The sequence below is a fragment of the Trichoderma virens genome (genome assembly GCF_000170995.1).
Source record: "Trichoderma virens Gv29-8 chromosome Unknown TRIVIscaffold_91, whole genome shotgun sequence".
Classification (NCBI taxonomy): domain Eukaryota; kingdom Fungi; phylum Ascomycota; class Sordariomycetes; order Hypocreales; family Hypocreaceae; genus Trichoderma; species Trichoderma virens.
The window spans coordinates 1348118-1367466 of NW_014013658.1; the positions used below are offsets into that span (position 1 = coordinate 1348118).

The 19349-nt window shown below is 46.5% G+C and overlaps 7 protein-coding genes across 7 annotated transcripts; 3 read left to right on the plus strand and 4 right to left on the minus strand.

The window, feature by feature from the left end:
- Window positions 1-849: 849 nt before the first annotated feature.
- TRIVIDRAFT_196018 (uncharacterized protein) lies at window positions 850-2672 on the plus strand (the record flags this gene model as incomplete). The annotated part of the gene is made up of 5 exons (XM_014094899.1): window positions 850-933; window positions 982-1135; window positions 1214-1665; window positions 1718-1964; window positions 2023-2672. The coding sequence occupies 5 exons, from the start codon at window positions 850-852 to the stop codon at window positions 2670-2672; spliced, it is 1587 nt and encodes a 528-aa protein (XP_013950374.1).
- Window positions 2673-3365: 693 nt separating this feature from the next.
- TRIVIDRAFT_39699 (uncharacterized protein) lies at window positions 3366-5156 on the minus strand (the record flags this gene model as incomplete). The annotated part of the gene is made up of 5 exons (XM_014094900.1): window positions 3366-3580; window positions 3633-3737; window positions 3789-4513; window positions 4564-4989; window positions 5044-5156. 5 exons carry the CDS (start codon window positions 5154-5156, stop codon window positions 3366-3368), a joined length of 1584 nt encoding a protein of 527 aa, XP_013950375.1.
- An 874-nt stretch (window positions 5157-6030) lies between these two features.
- Window positions 6031-7384, minus strand: TRIVIDRAFT_65006 (uncharacterized protein; the record flags this gene model as incomplete). The annotated part of the gene is made up of 3 exons (XM_014094901.1): window positions 6031-6424; window positions 6482-7281; window positions 7340-7384. The coding sequence occupies 3 exons, from the start codon at window positions 7382-7384 to the stop codon at window positions 6031-6033; spliced, it is 1239 nt and encodes a 412-aa protein (XP_013950376.1).
- A 781-nt stretch (window positions 7385-8165) lies between these two features.
- Window positions 8166-9560, minus strand: TRIVIDRAFT_39206 (uncharacterized protein; the record flags this gene model as incomplete). The annotated part of the gene is made up of 3 exons (XM_014094902.1): window positions 8166-8273; window positions 8321-9223; window positions 9360-9560. 3 exons carry the CDS (start codon window positions 9558-9560, stop codon window positions 8166-8168), a joined length of 1212 nt encoding a protein of 403 aa, XP_013950377.1.
- A 2102-nt stretch (window positions 9561-11662) lies between these two features.
- TRIVIDRAFT_206828 (uncharacterized protein) lies at window positions 11663-13228 on the plus strand (the record flags this gene model as incomplete). Its single annotated transcript, XM_014094903.1, has 1 exon — window positions 11663-13228. The coding sequence occupies one exon, from the start codon at window positions 11663-11665 to the stop codon at window positions 13226-13228; it is 1566 nt and encodes a 521-aa protein (XP_013950378.1).
- A 658-nt stretch (window positions 13229-13886) lies between these two features.
- TRIVIDRAFT_123522 (uncharacterized protein) lies at window positions 13887-16399 on the minus strand (the record flags this gene model as incomplete). Its single annotated transcript, XM_014094904.1, has 7 exons — window positions 13887-14069; window positions 14135-14401; window positions 14460-14925; window positions 15020-15080; window positions 15111-15959; window positions 16024-16119; window positions 16195-16399. Coding segments are annotated over 7 exons (2127 nt in total), but the record flags the coding sequence as incomplete, so codon positions are not given.
- A 1205-nt stretch (window positions 16400-17604) lies between these two features.
- TRIVIDRAFT_39931 (uncharacterized protein) lies at window positions 17605-18550 on the plus strand (the record flags this gene model as incomplete). Its single annotated transcript, XM_014094905.1, has 2 exons — window positions 17605-17927; window positions 18031-18550. 2 exons carry the CDS (start codon window positions 17605-17607, stop codon window positions 18548-18550), a joined length of 843 nt encoding a protein of 280 aa, XP_013950380.1.
- Window positions 18551-19349: the final 799 nt, after the last annotated feature.

The window sequence follows — 19349 nt, forward strand, 5'->3', positions numbered from 1 at the left end:
ATTCACAAGATACATACAGATGATTGACATTCCGCAGTCAATTATATTTTTTTTCTTTGGACTAGGACAAAAAGCTCACATCTTGAGAATCGTTGACATATCGAGCGTGAGAGCCATGACAACAAGCATTCTAATGAAAAACGAGTTCTCTGATCTAGGTAATGTCTTGTTGGCTGCTTTAGCGGGTGGAATAAGAACTTTGACAATATTTTAAATCGCATAACGGTCATTCGACGTTTCTCACGAGCTAAATGGTAAGATAGAGTCAGATGCGCCTGTTTATGAGCATCGTAGATATGGTATCCGTGGGCAGAACAATGCCCGCCAGTGAGCTGTAAGGCCAGACTTATGATCATCTGTACTCGAGATTCGGGATAGGCTATCTCATTGTTCTATCAGTGCAAATATCTCGGCATTCCCAAATTTTCCGTACACGCCAATTGGCGGTTGGGGGCGGGTTAGGCATCATCCCTTGCCGTGAAGGTGATGGATGCGGAAATAGGCGGAATGTTCCAGCAAACCAAACCGGAGGGAATCCGAAGGTTCCATATCCCAATGGATGCAGACAAACCAAGTGTGGTTGGAGCCGATGTAGCCGGTGCTGGGTTGAACTGAGCAAATCTTCACCCAACACACTTTAACATTGCGTGTGCAGGAAGATCCCGCTAATGTATATCCGCTACTAACCGTCACGAAAGGGAATTACTCCGACCATACTGTCTATCGTGTGTTCTTCTTTGCCTGAATATAAAACCGGACTTGATACATACTTCTTAAAGTCCAGCGATTTTTCATTCTTGCCTTCTTTTCCTTTAAAGAAACTGCGTTGCGCATGACATATATATTACAATGGCTCTCTATGATGAATTGAGTAAAGATATTGTCCCGTGGCTCTACACCCTGGCTACTTTTGTAACAATCTTCTCGGTATACGTACGAAACATTTCCATGTTACGCCAGATTCGATATTGACAAACTCAGGTCATTTCCTTAATCACTTATCGCATTCTGTTTCATCCATTGGCCAAATATCCCGGCCCGTTCCTTGCCAAATTCATGGAGTGGAGAGATGTTTATCATGCCTATCGCGAAGACAAGCATCTTGACTTGTATGAACTGCACAAACGATTCGTGAGTGTGCAACATGTTTCATTTCAACTTATCGATAAATTTCTCCATAATCTGAGCATTAATTTAATTACGGCCAATATAGGGCCCATTGTCCGTTATGGGCCGAATACGTTGTCGTTCAACCATCCTGCTGCCTTGCGCGCCATCTACGGACACAAGGCAAATGTGCGCAAATCGGATTTCTATCTATCGTTCCCCGCAACTCCGGGAGCGGTTTCTACGCATACTGCAATTAAACGCAGTGTACACGCCAGAAAGCGTCGCGTAATGAGTCATGCGTTCTCAGAAGCTGCTCTGAAGGGTGTGGAAGAATATGTTCTCGCCCACATCCGATTATACATCCAGAAGCTGGCTGGTGGGAGTTCTGGCGAGTGGACCGAGCCCAAAAATGTCTCGAAATGGAGCACCTATCTTGGCTTTGATGTCATGGGTGACCTCAGTTTTGGCAAGTCCTTCAACATGCTTGAAGGCGATATTCCGGAGAACCGAGAAGCAGCGCATTTGCTTGCCCAGGCCGCCAAGCGGCATAATACAGTGAGTTATCGTCCAAGATATCAGCAGCGCATTTTAAAACTTATGGAAATAGACTGGTCCACTGCCCTGGCTTCACCAATCTGGATTTGACAGGATCCTATTTCGAAAGCTGAACAAAGACCGTGATCAGTACATGGCGTTCAGCAAGAAACAGGTTAGATCTCGCATGAATAGCAGCATCTTTAATTCCACCCGAAAAGACTTCTTTTACTACCTGTTAAACTCCAAAGACCCGGAGACAGGTCAAGGTTTCGCACAGAGCGAGCTATGGGGGGAGAGCAACACGCTTATTATTGCTGGTATGCCCTGTTCACTATTTCCACAGGTTATACTAATGCTGATGCATCAAAAACAAAGGGTCTGATACAACGTCAACTACACTTACGAGTACAATCTTCTACCTTGCCCACAACGGAGCAGCTCTAGACCGTGCATACAAGGAAGTTAACTCCAAGTTTAATAGCGTCGAAGCGATTAGAGCTGGTCCAGAATTAAACTCTTGTACATACATCCGCGCGTGTATTGATGAAGCACTGCGAATGTCGCCGCCCGTTGGTGCAATTTTACCCCGTCAGACCCTCGATGGCGGTCTTGAGGTTTTGGGCGAGAAACTCCCAGCCGGCGTTGGAGTTGGTTGCCCGATCTATGCCCTACACCACAACGCCGATTTTGTACAGGATCCATTCGTTTATCGCCCTGAGCGCTGGATAATTGGTGAAGCTGCAAGCGAGGCATCGCTAAAAAGCTTGCGAGACGTCTTTAATCCATTTAGTATTGGGCCGCGGGGATGCATAGGCAAGCCTATGGCATACATGGAGTTGACCATAGCACTGTCAAGATTGGTGTGGGCTTATGACATGCAACTGGCGCCTGGAAAGCTGGGTGAAATCGGAGAGGGTAATCCTGGTCTGGGGAAAGGCAGAGAACGACCAGGTGAGTTCCAAATGAGTGATATATTTGTAAGTAAAATAGATGGCCCCTATGTTAGTTTCCGCCCTAGACAATAAGAGTAAGAAAAAGAAATCTTGTGGCATACAAGGACGCGTCGAACTTCTTGCCCGGTCTATTTGAGTGAGGTTCTTCTATTTGTGTTTCACTTACACCAACGCAAATCTTAATATCAGCTCGGTAACACCAGAATTTTAGATGCGTGGAGAATGGCAGCCACTCTCTTGGATGGGCTCGGTTCGGGCTCTCAGTGCCTTTGAGATGTTTGAAGACATTACTCGTATTGCTCCTTCTGTGCAATAGTGTCAACATTGCTCTTGTTGACTGCAGGGTGACCCCTATCCGATCTGCCTCATCGGATCTCGTAGATTGTGTATATATAAGAGGTCCTGCCCCCGACTTTGTATCTAGATAACTAAGACCTTTAATGAATAATTACATACACCCAACCTCTCTTCCAACAGCTCTTTTCGGGATTTGCTGAGACATTCACTACCCAAGGCAGACAATGGTTGTGAACAGGTCTAAGCCAGAGTTTGAAGTATGCGGCAGTATCGTCAATATACCTACTTCATAACAACCCGTACGAGGCCAGCCCTGTGCGAATGTAGGGCCATATTCTACTCTCATGAGAAATAAACAACTGTAGGATGGTAATTCCATTTAGCGTGGGGGTCACGTAGCTCGTTATGCGACTAATCTATAGATAACTCCTTATCTATAGGTGAATTATGGCTTATGCGATATTCATCTTACTCTCCAAGTTCTCGGTCTTTGTTCCAAAGCACAAATCGTAGCGCCTGCCAGCGAAGAGAAGTGTGTCTGATCTCTTTTCCGAAGAAATAAAACAGGAGGCCAGCGAGAAGGACTACTCCAGTAATGGCTGCCATAGTACCAAAAGCAATGCTGTAACCAACTTGTTCAATCCATGGGTTGGTGTAAAAGGAAAGTAGAAATCCAAAACAGGCTGTTTTACCGTTAGCTGGAGTCTCTTTTCTGCTGGATGCAGGCGCTCTAACCTTTGAAACCTAATTGTGCTACAACAACCTCCCCTCCAATTGGCCGGTACGAGTCGATTGTGTACACCATGCTTATGTTGACTGCCTGAACGATAGAGAAGTTTACTTATGGCCGGTTAGTCCACTACGTGCTTAGAAATGAGGATGAATACTTACGCAGACCTAGCCCCAGTGTTGGGACCATCCAGTGTAATCTGTTTTGGATACCGACGCCATACAGTACTAAAGCAGTTGGAGCTGCTAGAAGGCTTATTATTATAGCCGGAATCCTCATTTCTGGTTCTCGGACACCGCCATTCCTCTTGGTGAAATAATCGGCAACGATGTCAGTAAACTTCCCTCCAAAGGCGATGCCAATAAGGGAACCAATCAGAGCCGAGACGAAGCATAGCCCGGACTGATATGGCTCAAACTTGTAGACTTGGGAGAATGCAGCCGAAAATGTGGAAGAGACTGCAACTAAAAACCCGATTAGTACGGACATGACCAATGTGGCCCACAGAACTGGTGGTAGAATCAGAAGCCCAATTGGCCGAACAAATATCTTGACCAGCGGCTCCTCTGTGAATGTTCCATGAAAGACACGAAGTTGTTGGGGAAATGTATATTTTTGGGGAATACTCTGCCCCCTGAAGCCGATGCTTTCGGTGTGTTCTGTGCCACTTTCTTTATCCAAAGGAGGTGAAGTGTTGTCGGTTTCGGCTTCGACAGGGTTTCGGATGTATGAGGTTTCGGGCATGGTGAAGCATAATACAACAGTCATTGCGCCAATAAGGGCCACTGAAACGTAGTAAATTGTCCTCCATCCATGAGCAATGGTGATCAGACCAGAGACAATGATGCCTCCAGCAACACCACCTGAAACCGCAGCCGTATATACGCTATATAGAATTCTTTAGTATTTGTTCACGCAGCGAGGAGTCATACTTACGCCATCAATGCGCTGCGTTCATGGAGAAAGGAGACATCTGCAATTGTGACGGGAGCTAAACATTCACCAGCCCCTATAGCAAATCCCATCACAATCCTTGCAGCGAGTTGATTTGCGTATGAGTCAGCCACTGCCGCCCAGATTACAGTAACAGTGTACAGAGTGAAAGAAGCAATGTAGACAGGTCGGCGGCCATATTTGATGATGAGTGGCATCCACGCAAGACATCCAATGCCTTGCATTAGAGTTACGGTTGTAATGAAGTACGCTGCTTTGGCAATTCGTTCGGTTGGTTTCAACCCCGAGTGTCCCAAGAATTCTTCCGCCATTTGTGGAAGTGCCACAGACGGACCACTAGCCAAGAAGGTGCAGAGAAACATGGCAACGCATGCTGAGATGGCAATGTAGTAACGTCGGATTTTGGACCTCCTCAAAGTCAGCAATGCATTGTTGATTCTTCTTACGCCACCCCTGACCTACCAGTTGAGAGGGTCATTGGGATCGTTCGTAGGTGGTGGGATCAGAATAATTTGTTTGGTATCTGGATTTCGGATGCGGACAGTGCCTAATGCGCTGCCTGTTGGGCCATCCATCTCGGAGTGTACACGAACAGTGTTATCGATGACAAAGTGAAGTATCTTCAGAAAACGAGATTGCTTTCACCTTCACATCAACTCTGGGAACCCTTGAAGCGCACAACCGCCTTATATGCCGGTTAGTTTCTAGATCTGGGGAGATCCAAGCTGGGGTATGAAAACAAGTCCCACATGAATCAGTTACCCCATGGGGAAAGAGGCGCGAAGTGGGAACCGAAATATCCGGCCATGTCTATCCGCGATTATCCAGTGTGTTAGAGTTTGGTTAATCAATCTGGCTCCCATTAGTTGACGTGCCAAGATCAAGCTAAAACATTAGTTGCTTAGCAATGTACAAATCCCTTCAATAGTCCATGATAACTCCGTGCTATAGTTTGATATGGCACTTCTAAACGGCAAGTCTATCCCTCCTGTCCCAGTTTTCACATCCATTCTGTTGTATTGATGTTGTACAGTACTTCAAGTGAGCCTCGACCAATACCAATGTTAGTAATTGATCCATGATGTTGGTTGTGGCGATAGTGATGCAATACCAGGTTAAGTAGGTGAATCTGCTGGAAGTTTGTATCCTGGCGATCAATTGATAGGAATAATGTTGAAGTAATGTGCCAACTTCTCCAGGCTTTCTTCATGAAGCTTTGGGGCAATCCTCGAAGTCGCGACTGTGCAGTTGCTTCGTCACAATGTAGTTAGAATTGGCTTATCACATAACGACGCACTATTCCACTGTGTCAAGTGTAGCCTGTCGCAGTTTGTGTGTCATATAGTGTTATTATCAAATCTTCATTCCACAGTTATTTGGGGTCGGTTTCGCATAGAGTCAATTGATACTTTACATTAGAACTGTTCTAAACTGTTATGAGATAATGAGCTAGAAAAAGCGAACAATGTCTTCAGCATTGTATCCATGGAGCCATTGCATGTTTCCCAATGAACCTGTCCACCTGAAGCGACCCCATATAAGCCACTCCTTGACCCATTGAATGAACGCAGTGTCGGGTGATCTCAAGCGTCCGTTCAAGTCAGTGAAATCTTTGACAAGACGCAACCGCTCACTCCGGTGACGTTCCCAGATGGTTAGCAGGCGCATATAGTCTGATTTAAAATCTGGGTGAGACAAAGTATGCGAAAGTGTCTCGGCATCTTCAAGACCCATCGCAGCACCCTGTCCTCCCTGAGGTGTGAAGGCATGAGCAGAGTCGCCGATTAAGATTACTCGTCGTTTGACACTCGTCCAGCGCTCTAGAGGTGGCACTTCGAAAAACCTATAATCATGTCAGAATTGAAATATTCAATGATCTATGTGTAAAATAGGTACTCACGGCAGCAGGCTCAGACCTTCTTTATCATAGTCTCTGGTGATGTCACAAATGAATTGGGGCCACTTATCGCCGAATCGCTTTTGAAGGATTTCTTGTACTTTCGTCTTGTCTTCGGCAAGCTCATTCCATTCTTCCCTTGATCGGGCTGGAAAAGGCATAGTCGAGAAGAAATCGACTACAGTCCCTTCGTAACTGGATGGCATGATGGCAACGAAACCTTTGCTGCCGAATACGAAATTTGGTAGTGGCACCTGGCTCGCCGACTTGTGAAGAGATTCACGCTTGACGCCCATGCCAATGATGCCCATGAACCCACTATAGCTTGTTTGAGTCTCCATGATGGCATCTCGAACCCTTGAATGCACGCCATCAGCTCCTATGACAAAAGATGCCCTTGCGGAAGTTCCATCAGCAAACTCCAACTCGACAGACTCTTTTTCTTCGTGTAGTCGAACCAGCTTCTTGCCAAAAATAACTGGAATTCCTTGTACTTTTAATTCGTCCAACAGCGCTTTCTGGACGATAGCTCGATGTACTCTTAGGCAAGAATAATTATAGTATTTTGGGCTTCCCTGCAGTAAGTTTCCAAGGGCCTGAGATCTGGCATTACTCAAATGAAGGTCATCGTAACTGTACCCCTGGGTGCGGACCACGTCATAGACTCCAACGTGCTGGAGGACACGCACTGCGTTAGGTGCCAGAGTGATGTTGACTCCTCGCACGTCGTACTTGGGCTGAAGTTCATATACAATCGAAGAAATTCCGTGATGTTTCTTCAGGCTGAGGGCTAGCGCAGGTCCCTGCATACATGGGTGTCAGTTATGTCAACAATGATTACAGCAATCGTCGGTTTCCTACCGCAATTCCTCCCCCAACGATGGCCAGATACGGTAGTTCCGACATTGTTTGAGTTTGGTGATTGAAGTTTGGAAATTTGGTAGTAGATACAATGTTTTAAGCAATGCGAAGTTGATGCAAAGTCAGGTAAGTGTAGAATTTATTGAGCTGTAGCTAATCTGTCAAAACATCTACCTTAAGTACACGCATATTTCTCCAATATTAAATCCCGTTTGTTTCCAGAGGGCGGAGGCTTGCCCCATGGGGTCAATTGTGACATTCATCATCATCCCTGGATCCCCGTTGTTATCCGTCCGGGGCAAGCCCATTAGTGATGGAGCTTACCGAAGCTCGGCACAGGGCGGAATGGAGAACTGAGAGTAGTAGACTATGTCTTGGGTTGCTGCAGAGTCAGTGGAGGGGATCTCACCCCATACAGGGCCTGTGAATTCTGTAGGCTCTGGGGGCATGTGAGTGTATTTTGTAAGGGCCATTGGACGGCTGTAGTGCCACATGATCTGATGCCCTTATAACTCTTGGTCTTTTACTTTATAACTTTTTCATTGGTTAGATGTCCCTATTACGTATCCACTGACGCCACTGCAGCTGAAGAGATAAGTTGAATCGAATACAAACACCGAGCGACACAAAGAAGAATACGCCGAAGCGGTTTATTCTGCTTCCACTATCTAGTTTGTATTGAGAACTGTGTAACAATGGGGTTTTTTACGACTCATAGCTAGAAGGAATTGCCTGCCATTAGGCTACTAGCTTCCAGAAGTGCTGGCCCAAATCAACAAGATGCCCTTAATTTAATCTGGATTGTGCAGAACTGATCAACTGCATTTTAATATGTTGAGTGAATATCTCCCCCATAAGCCACTCTCCGAACAATGGATCTCTTGCAATCCTGGATTCCTTGCAGGCCGGCTAGGCCCAACGTAAGGTCGAGGTCCTAGAAAATGTTAGAACTGACATCGCTAGCAACTTGTGCCCACTTACTGTAAGAAGGCCAAGTAAAACATCTTGCGCCCCTTTCTTGCCCGCAATGCCAAGCCCATAAACCCAGGGCCGTCCAACAAGTACTGCCTTGGCACCAAGGCATAAAGCTTTCACAATGTCCGATCCAGTACGGATTCCACTGTCAAAAAGAACCGCAAGGCTATCTCCAACTGCATCAACGATTTCGGGGAGTACTTCTAAGCTTCCGATGGCACCATCTACCTGTCGCCCTCCATGGTTGCTGACCACGATGCCCTGAACACCAGAACGAAGAGCCATCACTGCATCATCCACGTGCTGTATGCCCTTCAGAACAATTGGCCCGTCCCAGTGACTGCGCAAAAAGGCAATGTCTTCCCAAGTGTGCCTGCTGCCTTGGCTAGAGAAAAGGTCAGCATTCCACGCGCTGGCTGCAGCCACCACATCTTCTTCGATATCTTTGCCGGCAGTCTGTCGGTACTTCTCTTGGAAAACAGGATCTGAAAACCCGTTCTGTGTTCCCACGCCTTTCATGAAAGGGACGTATCCATTGTCGAGGTCAGAGGGACGCCATGCCAAAGCCCAAGTATCTAGTGTCACGACTAATACTTCGTAGCCATTTTGCTTTGCTCTAGACAGTAGAGACTTGGTCAGCTCATGATCCTTTGGCCAGTAAAGCTGGAACCAGCGATGACCTGCTCCGTTCGCTTGAGCTACTTCTTCGATACTGCAGGTCGCGGCGGTGCTGTGGATGTACGGAATGCCTAGTGAAGCTGCAACCTCCGCACTACCGAGCTCCTTATCATTGTGATAGATCGCCTGTACACCGATCGGAGCCATAATAACTGGACTTTTATAAAGGCGATCAAATAATTTGACACTTAGATCGCGATGAGTAGTTTGGCACAACATTCGCGGAATAATCTGTTGGCTGGTCAGTCGGAATGGACTGACAATGGGATGAGGTAGTCCGACAACCGACGTCGTCAGTTGCCCCTGAATCCAGTGCATAGTACTACGTAGTACTACATAGTACCGGCACTTCTTATCACCTACTCACCTTCCACTGTCGAAAAGCTAGTCGATTTGCTGCCATTGTTGATTTCTCACCAGCGCCACCTGAGACAAAATCGAAGCTTCGAGCAGTCATGTACTGTCTGGCCTGTTCCTCCAACTTTGTGGGATCAGTAGTGACCAGTGGGCGGCGGTTGAACATCATCCCGTCCACGTAAATACGCGTCTGTCGATCCTTGTAATCCATCATTGAGACTCTTCAATCAAACAGCCACTTTAAAATATTTTGATATCTAGCGGACAATGTATAGCCCACGACTTTCTTATGCTGACCTTGTGGGCACCCTAGTATTTAAAAAGAAAAACCCCCTTCTCGAGTCCCGGCCCTGAATCTACATGCATATTACTGGTTTTGCTTTGGCACCAAAATTCCTATCTCTATCCAAAATTTCGATCAATTTCTGTTGCGTGAGTGGAAAAGAACGGCTGAAGACGGCGCCAGTCTTAGCCACTGGGTTTGGGTTTAGCTTCGGCACTCCGATGATTCTAGTACCCGATATCCTGGCTATTCTGGGGTAGGGACGGAAGCGATGCTAAACTAGGGAATCGTCTTGTCAGGAATCATTCTTCATTTCTCTTATTCAAGCCCAGCTTATTCGGAGGTTGAAAATGGAGACGGCAAGTTAACACAGCATACAGTGGAGCTCTGGCGAGTGAAGGAAGTCATTCGAGAGGGTGGGAAATCATCTCCCTCATAAATAACTCTAATTCTATTGCAAAGCACATGCCTTTTCTTGTAACACTAGCAGAGTATTATTGGATTAGGAAGCAGAACACTTCCCAGAATAACTATGGATCGAGCGAGACCTTTGATGGTGGTTTCACACCCGTGAACAGCCGGGTTTCCAGGCATAAGTCCCGCTATTTACCGTACAGTGGGAGCTTCATAGTGAAGCTTCCGGCGTCTTAGGCCTCATATTTAAAGAGGCGAGTCTTTCAGTATGATGTCCATTTTCACTCATTGTTTTCTTACAATATTCATATATCATAAAACCGAAGCCAACTACATCATGCCGGTCTATCGTGTTGGTATGTCTCTTATGAAGTGATACTGACGCTGGCGTTTTCTAATTCCACTTGGATACTAGTACTCTTTCGACTAAAGAAAGATGCTCCGAAAGCTCAGGTTGAACAATTTATTACCGAATCTAAGGAAGTAGGAAGAAGTATTCCAGGTAAAACCATGAATTGAAACAACCTAAACCCAGTGGATTTATCTAATCATTTGGCCTTTGCAGGGGTTTTGTCGCTTGAAATAGGCCCAGCTCTTGATATGCAGAGAACTAAAGGTTACGATATGGGTATTATTCTCCAGTTGGAGACCCAGGAGCATCTTGCGTTGTTCGCTAAGGACCCACGTCATCTCAGGTTAGCAAAGGTTTCTACAGATATGCGGGATGAATGCTGATGTATAGAAGACTACATGACATGCGCGAACAAATTTGTGAAGACAGTCTTGCTTTCAATCTAGCTTTCTAAGTATGTTTATTGGCGTAGGACGCGAGATACGCCACCAGCGCTTCCAACCCATGTCTCCCGAATTAGGGGCTCTTAGATGAAGGATATTATGTCGGATTATGTAGTATCATTCAATAGAGACAAGTTTTCCACGGGCCTATAATATGGTTGTGATATCGTAATTCACTGACCAGTACTTTGGCAGCGCATTCAATACGTCTCACCGCTAATATCGGGACTAGCACACTACTTCATTGTAACTTTTCAGACAAGTAAATTTCTAACCAGCTGGGCAACTATGGTGAATTCCCGAATGCAAAAACAACCAGGAGAGGTATAATATGAAACGAAGCAGCTCGAGGATCGAGTGTATGCCCAAGAAAAGAGCGGAAGCCAAAGCACGGATGGGTTCATCAACGAGCCTGAAATATTGGATTCTGAAAGAGGAAGATAGTTAATTTACAAAGTATAATACCTAATGGTAATATGAAAGACACTATTCTACCTGTTTGCGTTAGGGATTAGGCCTGTAACAACCCAGAACAGCTGAAAGGACACATAATCCTAACAATCAATGCAGTGGCACTTAGTTTCTCCGCCACTCTAGCGAAGGCTCGCCGAAGCGCCGTTAAACAATTAAAAATTGACGAGGTGAGAGAAGCAGAACGTGGAACACGGCTATGGTGGGTTAAGACCGGATGAGGTGGGTCAAATTACGGTGCGGGCGCCTGGTGGCCTGGCTCCATCCTCCTACAATATAAAGTATAATAATTCTCCTGCAGTGTCTCAGTTGAAGATTCGCTTTGCATATTACAATCTCTTTAGTAACAAATGGCTACCGTTCGCATAAAACAAGGCGTCGTTGAAGGGTCTGTACTGGATGGGATCTATTCATTCTTGGGCCTCCCGTATAGCGAACCACCGATTGGCGACCGCCGCTGGCGACCAGCTTCCTCTCCACCTGCTTGGGAGGGTATCCGAGATGCAACTCGCTTTGGAAAGGCGGCAGTTCAAACCGTTGACACTGGGGTTGAACTTGGTGTAGAGTCTAGTGAAGACTGTCTGTATCTGAACATCTGGACCGCGAGTTTGGATCCGTCAACACAGCAACCTGTCATGGTCTGGATTCATGGCGGTGGTTTCCTAAATGGATCTTCATCGATGGATGTTTATTCTGGCCAAGACCTAGCACGTCGCGGCGTAGTCGTCGTATCAATCAACTATCGTCTCGGTGCATTTGGATTTCTGCGTCACCCAGAAGCTGGCGGCAATTTTGCAGCCACAGACTGGGTTGCCGCTTTGAAATGGGTGGCAGAGAACATTACAATGTTTGGCGGACATTCCCAGAATGTCACTATATTTGGCCAGTCCGCTGGCGCAGTCGCAGTCCGGACTTTGCTATGTACTCCAGCCGCTCGTGGCCTGTTTCATCGTGCCATCATCCAGAGTGCTGGTTTTGAGGATTACGCTGCCACACCATCACCAAACGCAGAACGCGTTAACAACACGAGCGAAAAATTCATGAATCTATTGGGAAGCCGAGATCTGGATGTACTTCGTCGTATCCCTACAGAGCAGATTCGGGCCGCTTCATTAACAGTATGTGGAACTCGACCGCCTCCTGGATACCTTCATTCTCCGGCAAATTTAGCATGGTACCCGGTACCAGATGACGAGGTTGTAATGAGGGAATTCTCCGCTTGGGATGAAGATGTCCCAGTGCTGTTTGGCTGCACACAGCATGAAGCCCGAGCTTTTTGGCGTCCAACGGGTCTTCATACGGGTCCTGGTCAAGAACCGTCAGAGATATATACCTTTAACACTCTAGCCAATATGTCCAACATCCTAGCACGCGGTGGCGACCACGAGATGATGAATTACTTTAGCAATGGCAAGTTCAGTCCGTACCAAGCGCTCACAGAATTATGCACCGCAGCTATTTGGATGGAGCCGGCAATGGCTACTTACCACAGATTTGCTGCATTGAACTGTAGGACCTACTTCTTCTTATTTTCGCGTATTTCTCCTGCTACCCGTCGTTCTGATATGCTGGCCTACCATGGCGCCGAGATACCCTATATATTCGGTAACGTGTCTGAGGATGGAGTTTTGAAGCCGTGGTTTGCAAAAAAGGCATCAGCCGTCGATGTTGGACAGTCCGCCAGGGACAAAGACTTTGATGCGACTGACGTACAAATTGCGAACGATGTTCAGAATGCCTGGGTGACTTTTGCTCGAACTGGAGAACCTCAGTTTTCGGATGGCTCTCCATGGCCCCAATGCGACACGAGAGACATGCAATTGACGGTTATTGGGGATAAAATAGAAGCCAAATATTGGGATATTGACGGGGTGGTCGGAATTCTCAGTTCTTTGCGAGAACAAACACTGGAGTGAATCTGCGTATCGAAGGAACAGTACAGTACATGAGTTCAAAGTGTACATAGTCTGCGACAACAGTTACCGTCACAGTAAATATACTAAAGGAATTTACAACACAAATTAATGATGTGGTGTGGCACTTCTGTACCGCAGCTCATTTGGTTTTCAACACCACAGTTTCTAATGAGTACACTGAATAGTATGCCCCAGTATTATATGGTGAGATAACGAGAAAGTATATTCGCATACTTGGAGACATGTTCGGTTCATAAATTATCAGCCTAGGTTTTGCCCAGTCCCAGCCAATGCCGCCTCACAACGCCTAAGCAACGTCCCAAAAGAACCTTTCGTCTCCGGGCTCAATGCCAAAAAAGTATGACATGAAAGGCTTTCCAAGCTCAGCTTCAGAAGTGAATGGTAACGCAAACCACTCATCACGGGAATAGTCACCTGTCGCTGGGAGATGCCCAGGCATAGGGTTTTCGCTGAGCATTTCCTCTCCGGACACTGGAGTGGACATTAGAAAATTCGGCCCTGCATCAGCTTCGTGATCTGCTAATTCTGTTTGAATATTTGATTGTGCAACCTCGGTGTAATGTGGCGGCGCGAGGATACCTGGGGAGTTGCCAAGAAATGCATCTGCATCGTTAAAGGAGAGTGACACCACCTCCATAGGTGGGGGATTGACCCGGATGAACCGTTCCCGGAGACCTTTTGTATTTTCTTTCAGTAATACAGCGTACCGGAAGCCGAGATGTACATCATCAACGGAGTTCAGGCACAGCGCTTCAACCGTACGATCTAACAGACCTAACAACCGGTCCAACTCATTACCGCGTACACCCAGCGCTAGAGCCTGTAAATTGAATAATTAGCTTGAGTGAAGGAACTCACCGTATAATTGGAGAGGATGCAACCAACATTAATCAAGTACATCGAGGCGGAAGCAACCCTAATGAATATCCGGGCAGGCAGGTATTTCAAGTTGCCATCTCGAGATAGTTCGATCACCATCTCTAGGACCCTGCTGCTGGCATCGATAACTTCACGAACAAAGTCGGAATCTTGGCTATCTTTAAGCTGCAGATTTCTCATTCGCCCGTCATCTTTCCACATTCGTCCCGCAACGGCTTGCAACGCCAGGGAGTTGATATAGACACGCACAAAATGATAGTCAACCAGTATGAGCTGCCAGCAAGTAGCGTTGTCTGCTACATATAAGCCACTAGATTACAGCATAAGGAACAGCTCGGAAAATTTTCTTACTTGCATGCGTCTTGAACCTGTCCCACCACTGTGAAAGTAGCGGACGAAAATGCCCCAGAAAAGCTGCATACCGACCGCTTCTTAGGAGCTCCTGCGTTACTTTCTTCGAAGGAAAGAGGAAATCGGATGAAGATCTTATTAGTCGGCTCAGTTCTATCCATAAAGTCATGTACTCGTGCCACTCATGGTCCAAACTCGATTCGGGATTTCGTAATGAGGACAACACACTGTCATGAAACGGCGTCCTTGGTAAGGAGCAACCAATTCGTGAAGCAAGCTGGCTTATATATACGAATAAAAGTTTACCCACTCGGTGGCGCCGGAGACGAAGGAAATTTGCGAATGACATTTCAGACGCTGAGTCAAGAACATCTGCCGGGGGATCGTCTTGATCGGAAAAGATGTCTAGTTCGTGACCCAGAGATAAAGCATTCCCAAGGAGCATCCTAAAAAGTGAATGAGCCCTTGCATCGCATACAATCAGAATAACGCGGAATTCCAGAGTTCTCAAATGGAATGCAGAGAGGAGATTTTGCTAACCAAGACATGCGATCTGATCTCTGAGCGGCTTCTTCAACTTCCCGAAGCCATTTGTTTGGCACTTGATATTGTCAGTTGAGGTGACAAATACAAATGCGGCATTTCAAACCTTTGCTATGACATGTCGTCTGCTCATCATCGGAGAGAGCCATATCTGGCTGCCAGTATTCAGTCTCCATAGGAAGATGGACACAGCGCGGGTGCCATTCCGCAGCCAACAAAAGGCTCTCAATTGTGCCTAGGTGAGCCATTTGTTCTTTGATCGCTCGCCGTTGATTCCAAACCAAGCGTTGAAACAACGACTGGCAATGTTCCCACAAGCGGTCATGGATATAAAAACCCCGTATAACGGCCCCGTTCACATCCAATATATGATACCGTGCCGAAAGAGCAATTATGGCGCAGCAAAGCACAGGCTCTCTAGAGATGAGGTCACCGTGCTTCGTATGATCGCTATAGAAAGGGTGGAGGATTGGAGACATGCTATTCATGTTTTTAAAAAATAGATCAATGTACGTGACAGCTTCTTGTGCAGTGATCAGACCGGTTCTCACAAAATGCCATGAGCTCCAAAGGCGCTCCGTATCCGGGGACGAGGATGAGAGTGGGTGGCGAACAGCAAGCCAGGGTTCCGATGTGATGACACGTTCCGTAGAACTAGAATGTCGGTTTGTTAATTGGACATTGATATTCACGCCCTCTGTTGGATCCGGCGCTCTTGAGCTGATATTATTGGAACGGATATATGTTTCAGGCCTCAAATTGTGTTCATGCGTAGCGGAAATGGGTGGGAGGCCACTTTGCTGAGTAGAGCGGCCTGTGGGAGGGAGCTGGCATTCTCTTTCTTGCCCCGGCGATTCGGTGTCCGGCGTGTTGAATACTACTCTGCTCGTGATACTTCTTGGACTTTGACGCTGTCGTTTGCGCGATCCACCCGACGCTTCCATTCGTTAACATGGCAATGACTTAGTAAAGTTGCAAAAGAATCACATAGATGTCTATACCAGTAGTTTCTCCTTGAGTTTGTACATGAATGAGGTCTTCAGGTGATGCATGCCTTGGTCTTTGCCTTGTCACCTCACCCGGGTGGGTCGGTGTATCTATTGCCAGTCAATGTCAAAACATAAAGAAAGACCTTACTCCATCGAATGGGTATTACTACCAGGTTTCAATACCTTCGATAACATTTACAGTCCTTTGCACATCCCCAGCGTCTGGAGGGTTGGTTTGCGAATTTCTTTCGGCACTAAATGTGCAATGGCGCAGTTCTCTCCTGCACCTTGTACAAGATGCTTGTAAAAGTCCCTGACCATTGCATTCCATGATGCATTTCACCTTTCGCCGACGGCAGTTACTGCACGCTTGATACGCTCTCTTGAAGTAATGACGGGCAACGTTGGGGGCAGCCATGCCTCCTGTGGGGCTTAAACCCGACATTGTAAATCACTTGTAGGTTCGATTTGAACCCAGCTCGATATCTGAGAAGTCGTGGATAGTCTGGGGATAAAGTACCACCCCTTTGATGACGGATCACGTGCAAATAAAGTGAATTTCGATAAAAGTCGGGGTAGACTAGTCCTAGATAGTTCATGAACTGTGAGGTCCGATCGAGTGTCTCCATTATGAATCTTGTCCCTCCACACCACACGTGCTATTTTCATATGCTATATTTGCCTAGGAGAGCAACTACCGGAATTTGGTCCGTCTGTCGTCCTTCATCCTATAGGATGTGGTCATATGGATCCATTCTAAAAGACTACATATGCAGCGTGTGGCCTTGGCGAGAAGCCTTTGTGCGTCTAGCAGCGAGTGGCGTATATACCAACCTAGCTAATGAGGTGACTAATTTTTGCTCGGTCGACGCAACGGTATTCTTTAATGCCTCTCCGAGTTTCGATTGATTCATTTTTGTACTCATAGGCCTTAATCAGCCACGCAAAAGCAAGCTCAGCTAAGCTGAGAAACTCAGGGTGTAAATGGGCCAACATTGCTTGCGTCCGTTGTCTTAGACTTGGCAGAGCGAATGGGGGGAATTTAGTCGCCATGTCTTCGAAGCATTGGGATCAAATATTCTAGTTTTGGATTACGAAAGCGTCAACAAGCTCACTTTCACTTCTGCTCAAGAAGAATTTCCGATGATTGGATTTATTTGGAATTGCCCCCCAGCCGTACTCTCAAACAAGGTCTGCCCTTTCTTTCCGAGACCCACCTGCCGCTTCCAACCGGTACGATGTTTCGGTCCCGTTACTTAGTGGCGGTCATATCCTCGCATATCCTGGCATATCCGCCCCCACCCGTCACTTCGCGCAATTGACGTTCACGTTCCCACCAACCCTATCAATTGAGGCATGTTCCTTTGACCAGATTGCTTCTCTTAGCCAGGTTTAATTTCGCTAAAAGTGTGACATCCGTCCTTTGATCACGGCAGCCGCCAATTACCGAGCCATTGCATTCTTGTCTCGCTATCTCATGACTCCTCCACTACGCCATCACTCTGTAAACAACAAAGGAACAGATAGGATAGCACCAAAACCTTCCATCTATTTTTTTTCCCCTCGTTTGGGCTGCGTCCATCTTCACTCAAGATGTCTTGTCCAAGCTGCTTCTCTGGCCACGCCAAGTCCCTTGTTCCAACTGGGCGTGTAGAGCTGCTACACGGTCGAAACACTTATATTTCCGAGCCAGGAGAAGGTGTCGCTGTTTTTGGTATTGTAGTGATTGTACCAGATGCTTTTGGTTGGGAATTCCCCAACAATAGACTGCTTGCCGACGAATACGCCAGGCAAGGCTCATTGAGGGTGTACCTTCCCGACTTTATGGATGGAGCTGCCGCCCCTGTTTGGATGCTGCAGACTATTGCTGATATCACCAAGAAGCAAAAGACTTGGTTGGAACATCTCTATCTCCCGTGTGTCGTTCCCGAGCCCCATTTTACAGTTGCTTGACAAATAACTACACTTGCGAATATGCGCAAGCCGTAGGGGCAGAGATTTATACTAATAATTTTGCAGTTACCATATTTCGAGGGCTGCTTATGGTTTCATACCATTCATTGTGCGAAATAGGTTTTCCGTTTCCATGACCAAGGTGCAGAGCTTTATTGAAGCCATTCGCCATTCCAGCGAAGCTCATTTGCCCCTGGGGGCGGCTGGCTTTTGTTGGGGTGGTTTACATGTTCTAGCCCTTGCTCGAGGATTCAATACTACATCGAACGGCGAGCCGCTTGTGAATGCCGTCTTTACGGCGCATCCAAGCAATGTTAAAATACCGGATGATGTCGCCGAGTTACGTGTACCGGTCTCGTTGGCTATTGGGGATAAAGATTTTATAATGCCAGTGGCTCAAATTGATAGGGTCAGAGAGGTTTGGGCTTCAATACCGAATATTGCAACAGAGGTCCGCGTGTATCCTGGAGCAGGACACGGCTTCTCTGTCCGTGCAGATCCACACAACGCAGCCCAGGCCGCACAGAGTGCTGAAGCAGAGAGGCAGGCCGTGGCTTGGTTCCAGAAGCATTTTCACAAGGGATGATGCTTGCTAAGTAAGTTGTGGATTTTGGCCCGCAAAGGGCGTAATTTCAATATTTTTACCAATACAATAGCCAAATACAAGGTCTCTGGTTTCACATTTGGTGTAAGCAGCACCAACAAGCCTACATACTCTCCGATAAAACCTTTGTGATCCCTCATCTTGTACAAAGTAAGACGGCTCTTTAAGCATTGCTGCAGCTATTGGGAATTGTTATACCATATAGTTCTTGTTCTAGCAGTGTGGTTTTACTAAAGTAAAGTTGTCAGAAATTGATGAAGTACATACATGTATGTATGTACCGCGACCAATCGTCGTGAGACCAAGCTCATTCTACCCAAGACAAAACAACCAATCGTACCAAATCAATCTCTTTGGAGGAGTCGAGTATGGATTTACACACGGATGATTGAAATTTCGCAGTCGACTTCATTGTATTATTTCTTTTTAATCCAGACTGACAAATGTGTCCCGCATCTCGTGGTAGAGATGTCCTGTTGAAGTAGACGAAATTTCACAGTGATGCATCTGTCAAGGTGACACTCTTCCTGTTTCCCCGTCTCCACAGCCGATATTGTCAATAGTAAAGCCTTCCATCCCAATTCAGGTAATTTATCTTATTATTGAACAAATAATTGAAGCATTTCATCCACTAGGAGCTCATTATTCGCAAATTGGCGTGTGACCCATTTGGGAAACTAACAATTATGTAACCACCCACCAAACCAACCAGGGCTTGCTGACTCACCCACTTTTGTCCATTTCTGCGCTTATTTGTCCCACCCACAACTTCATCTCTTAC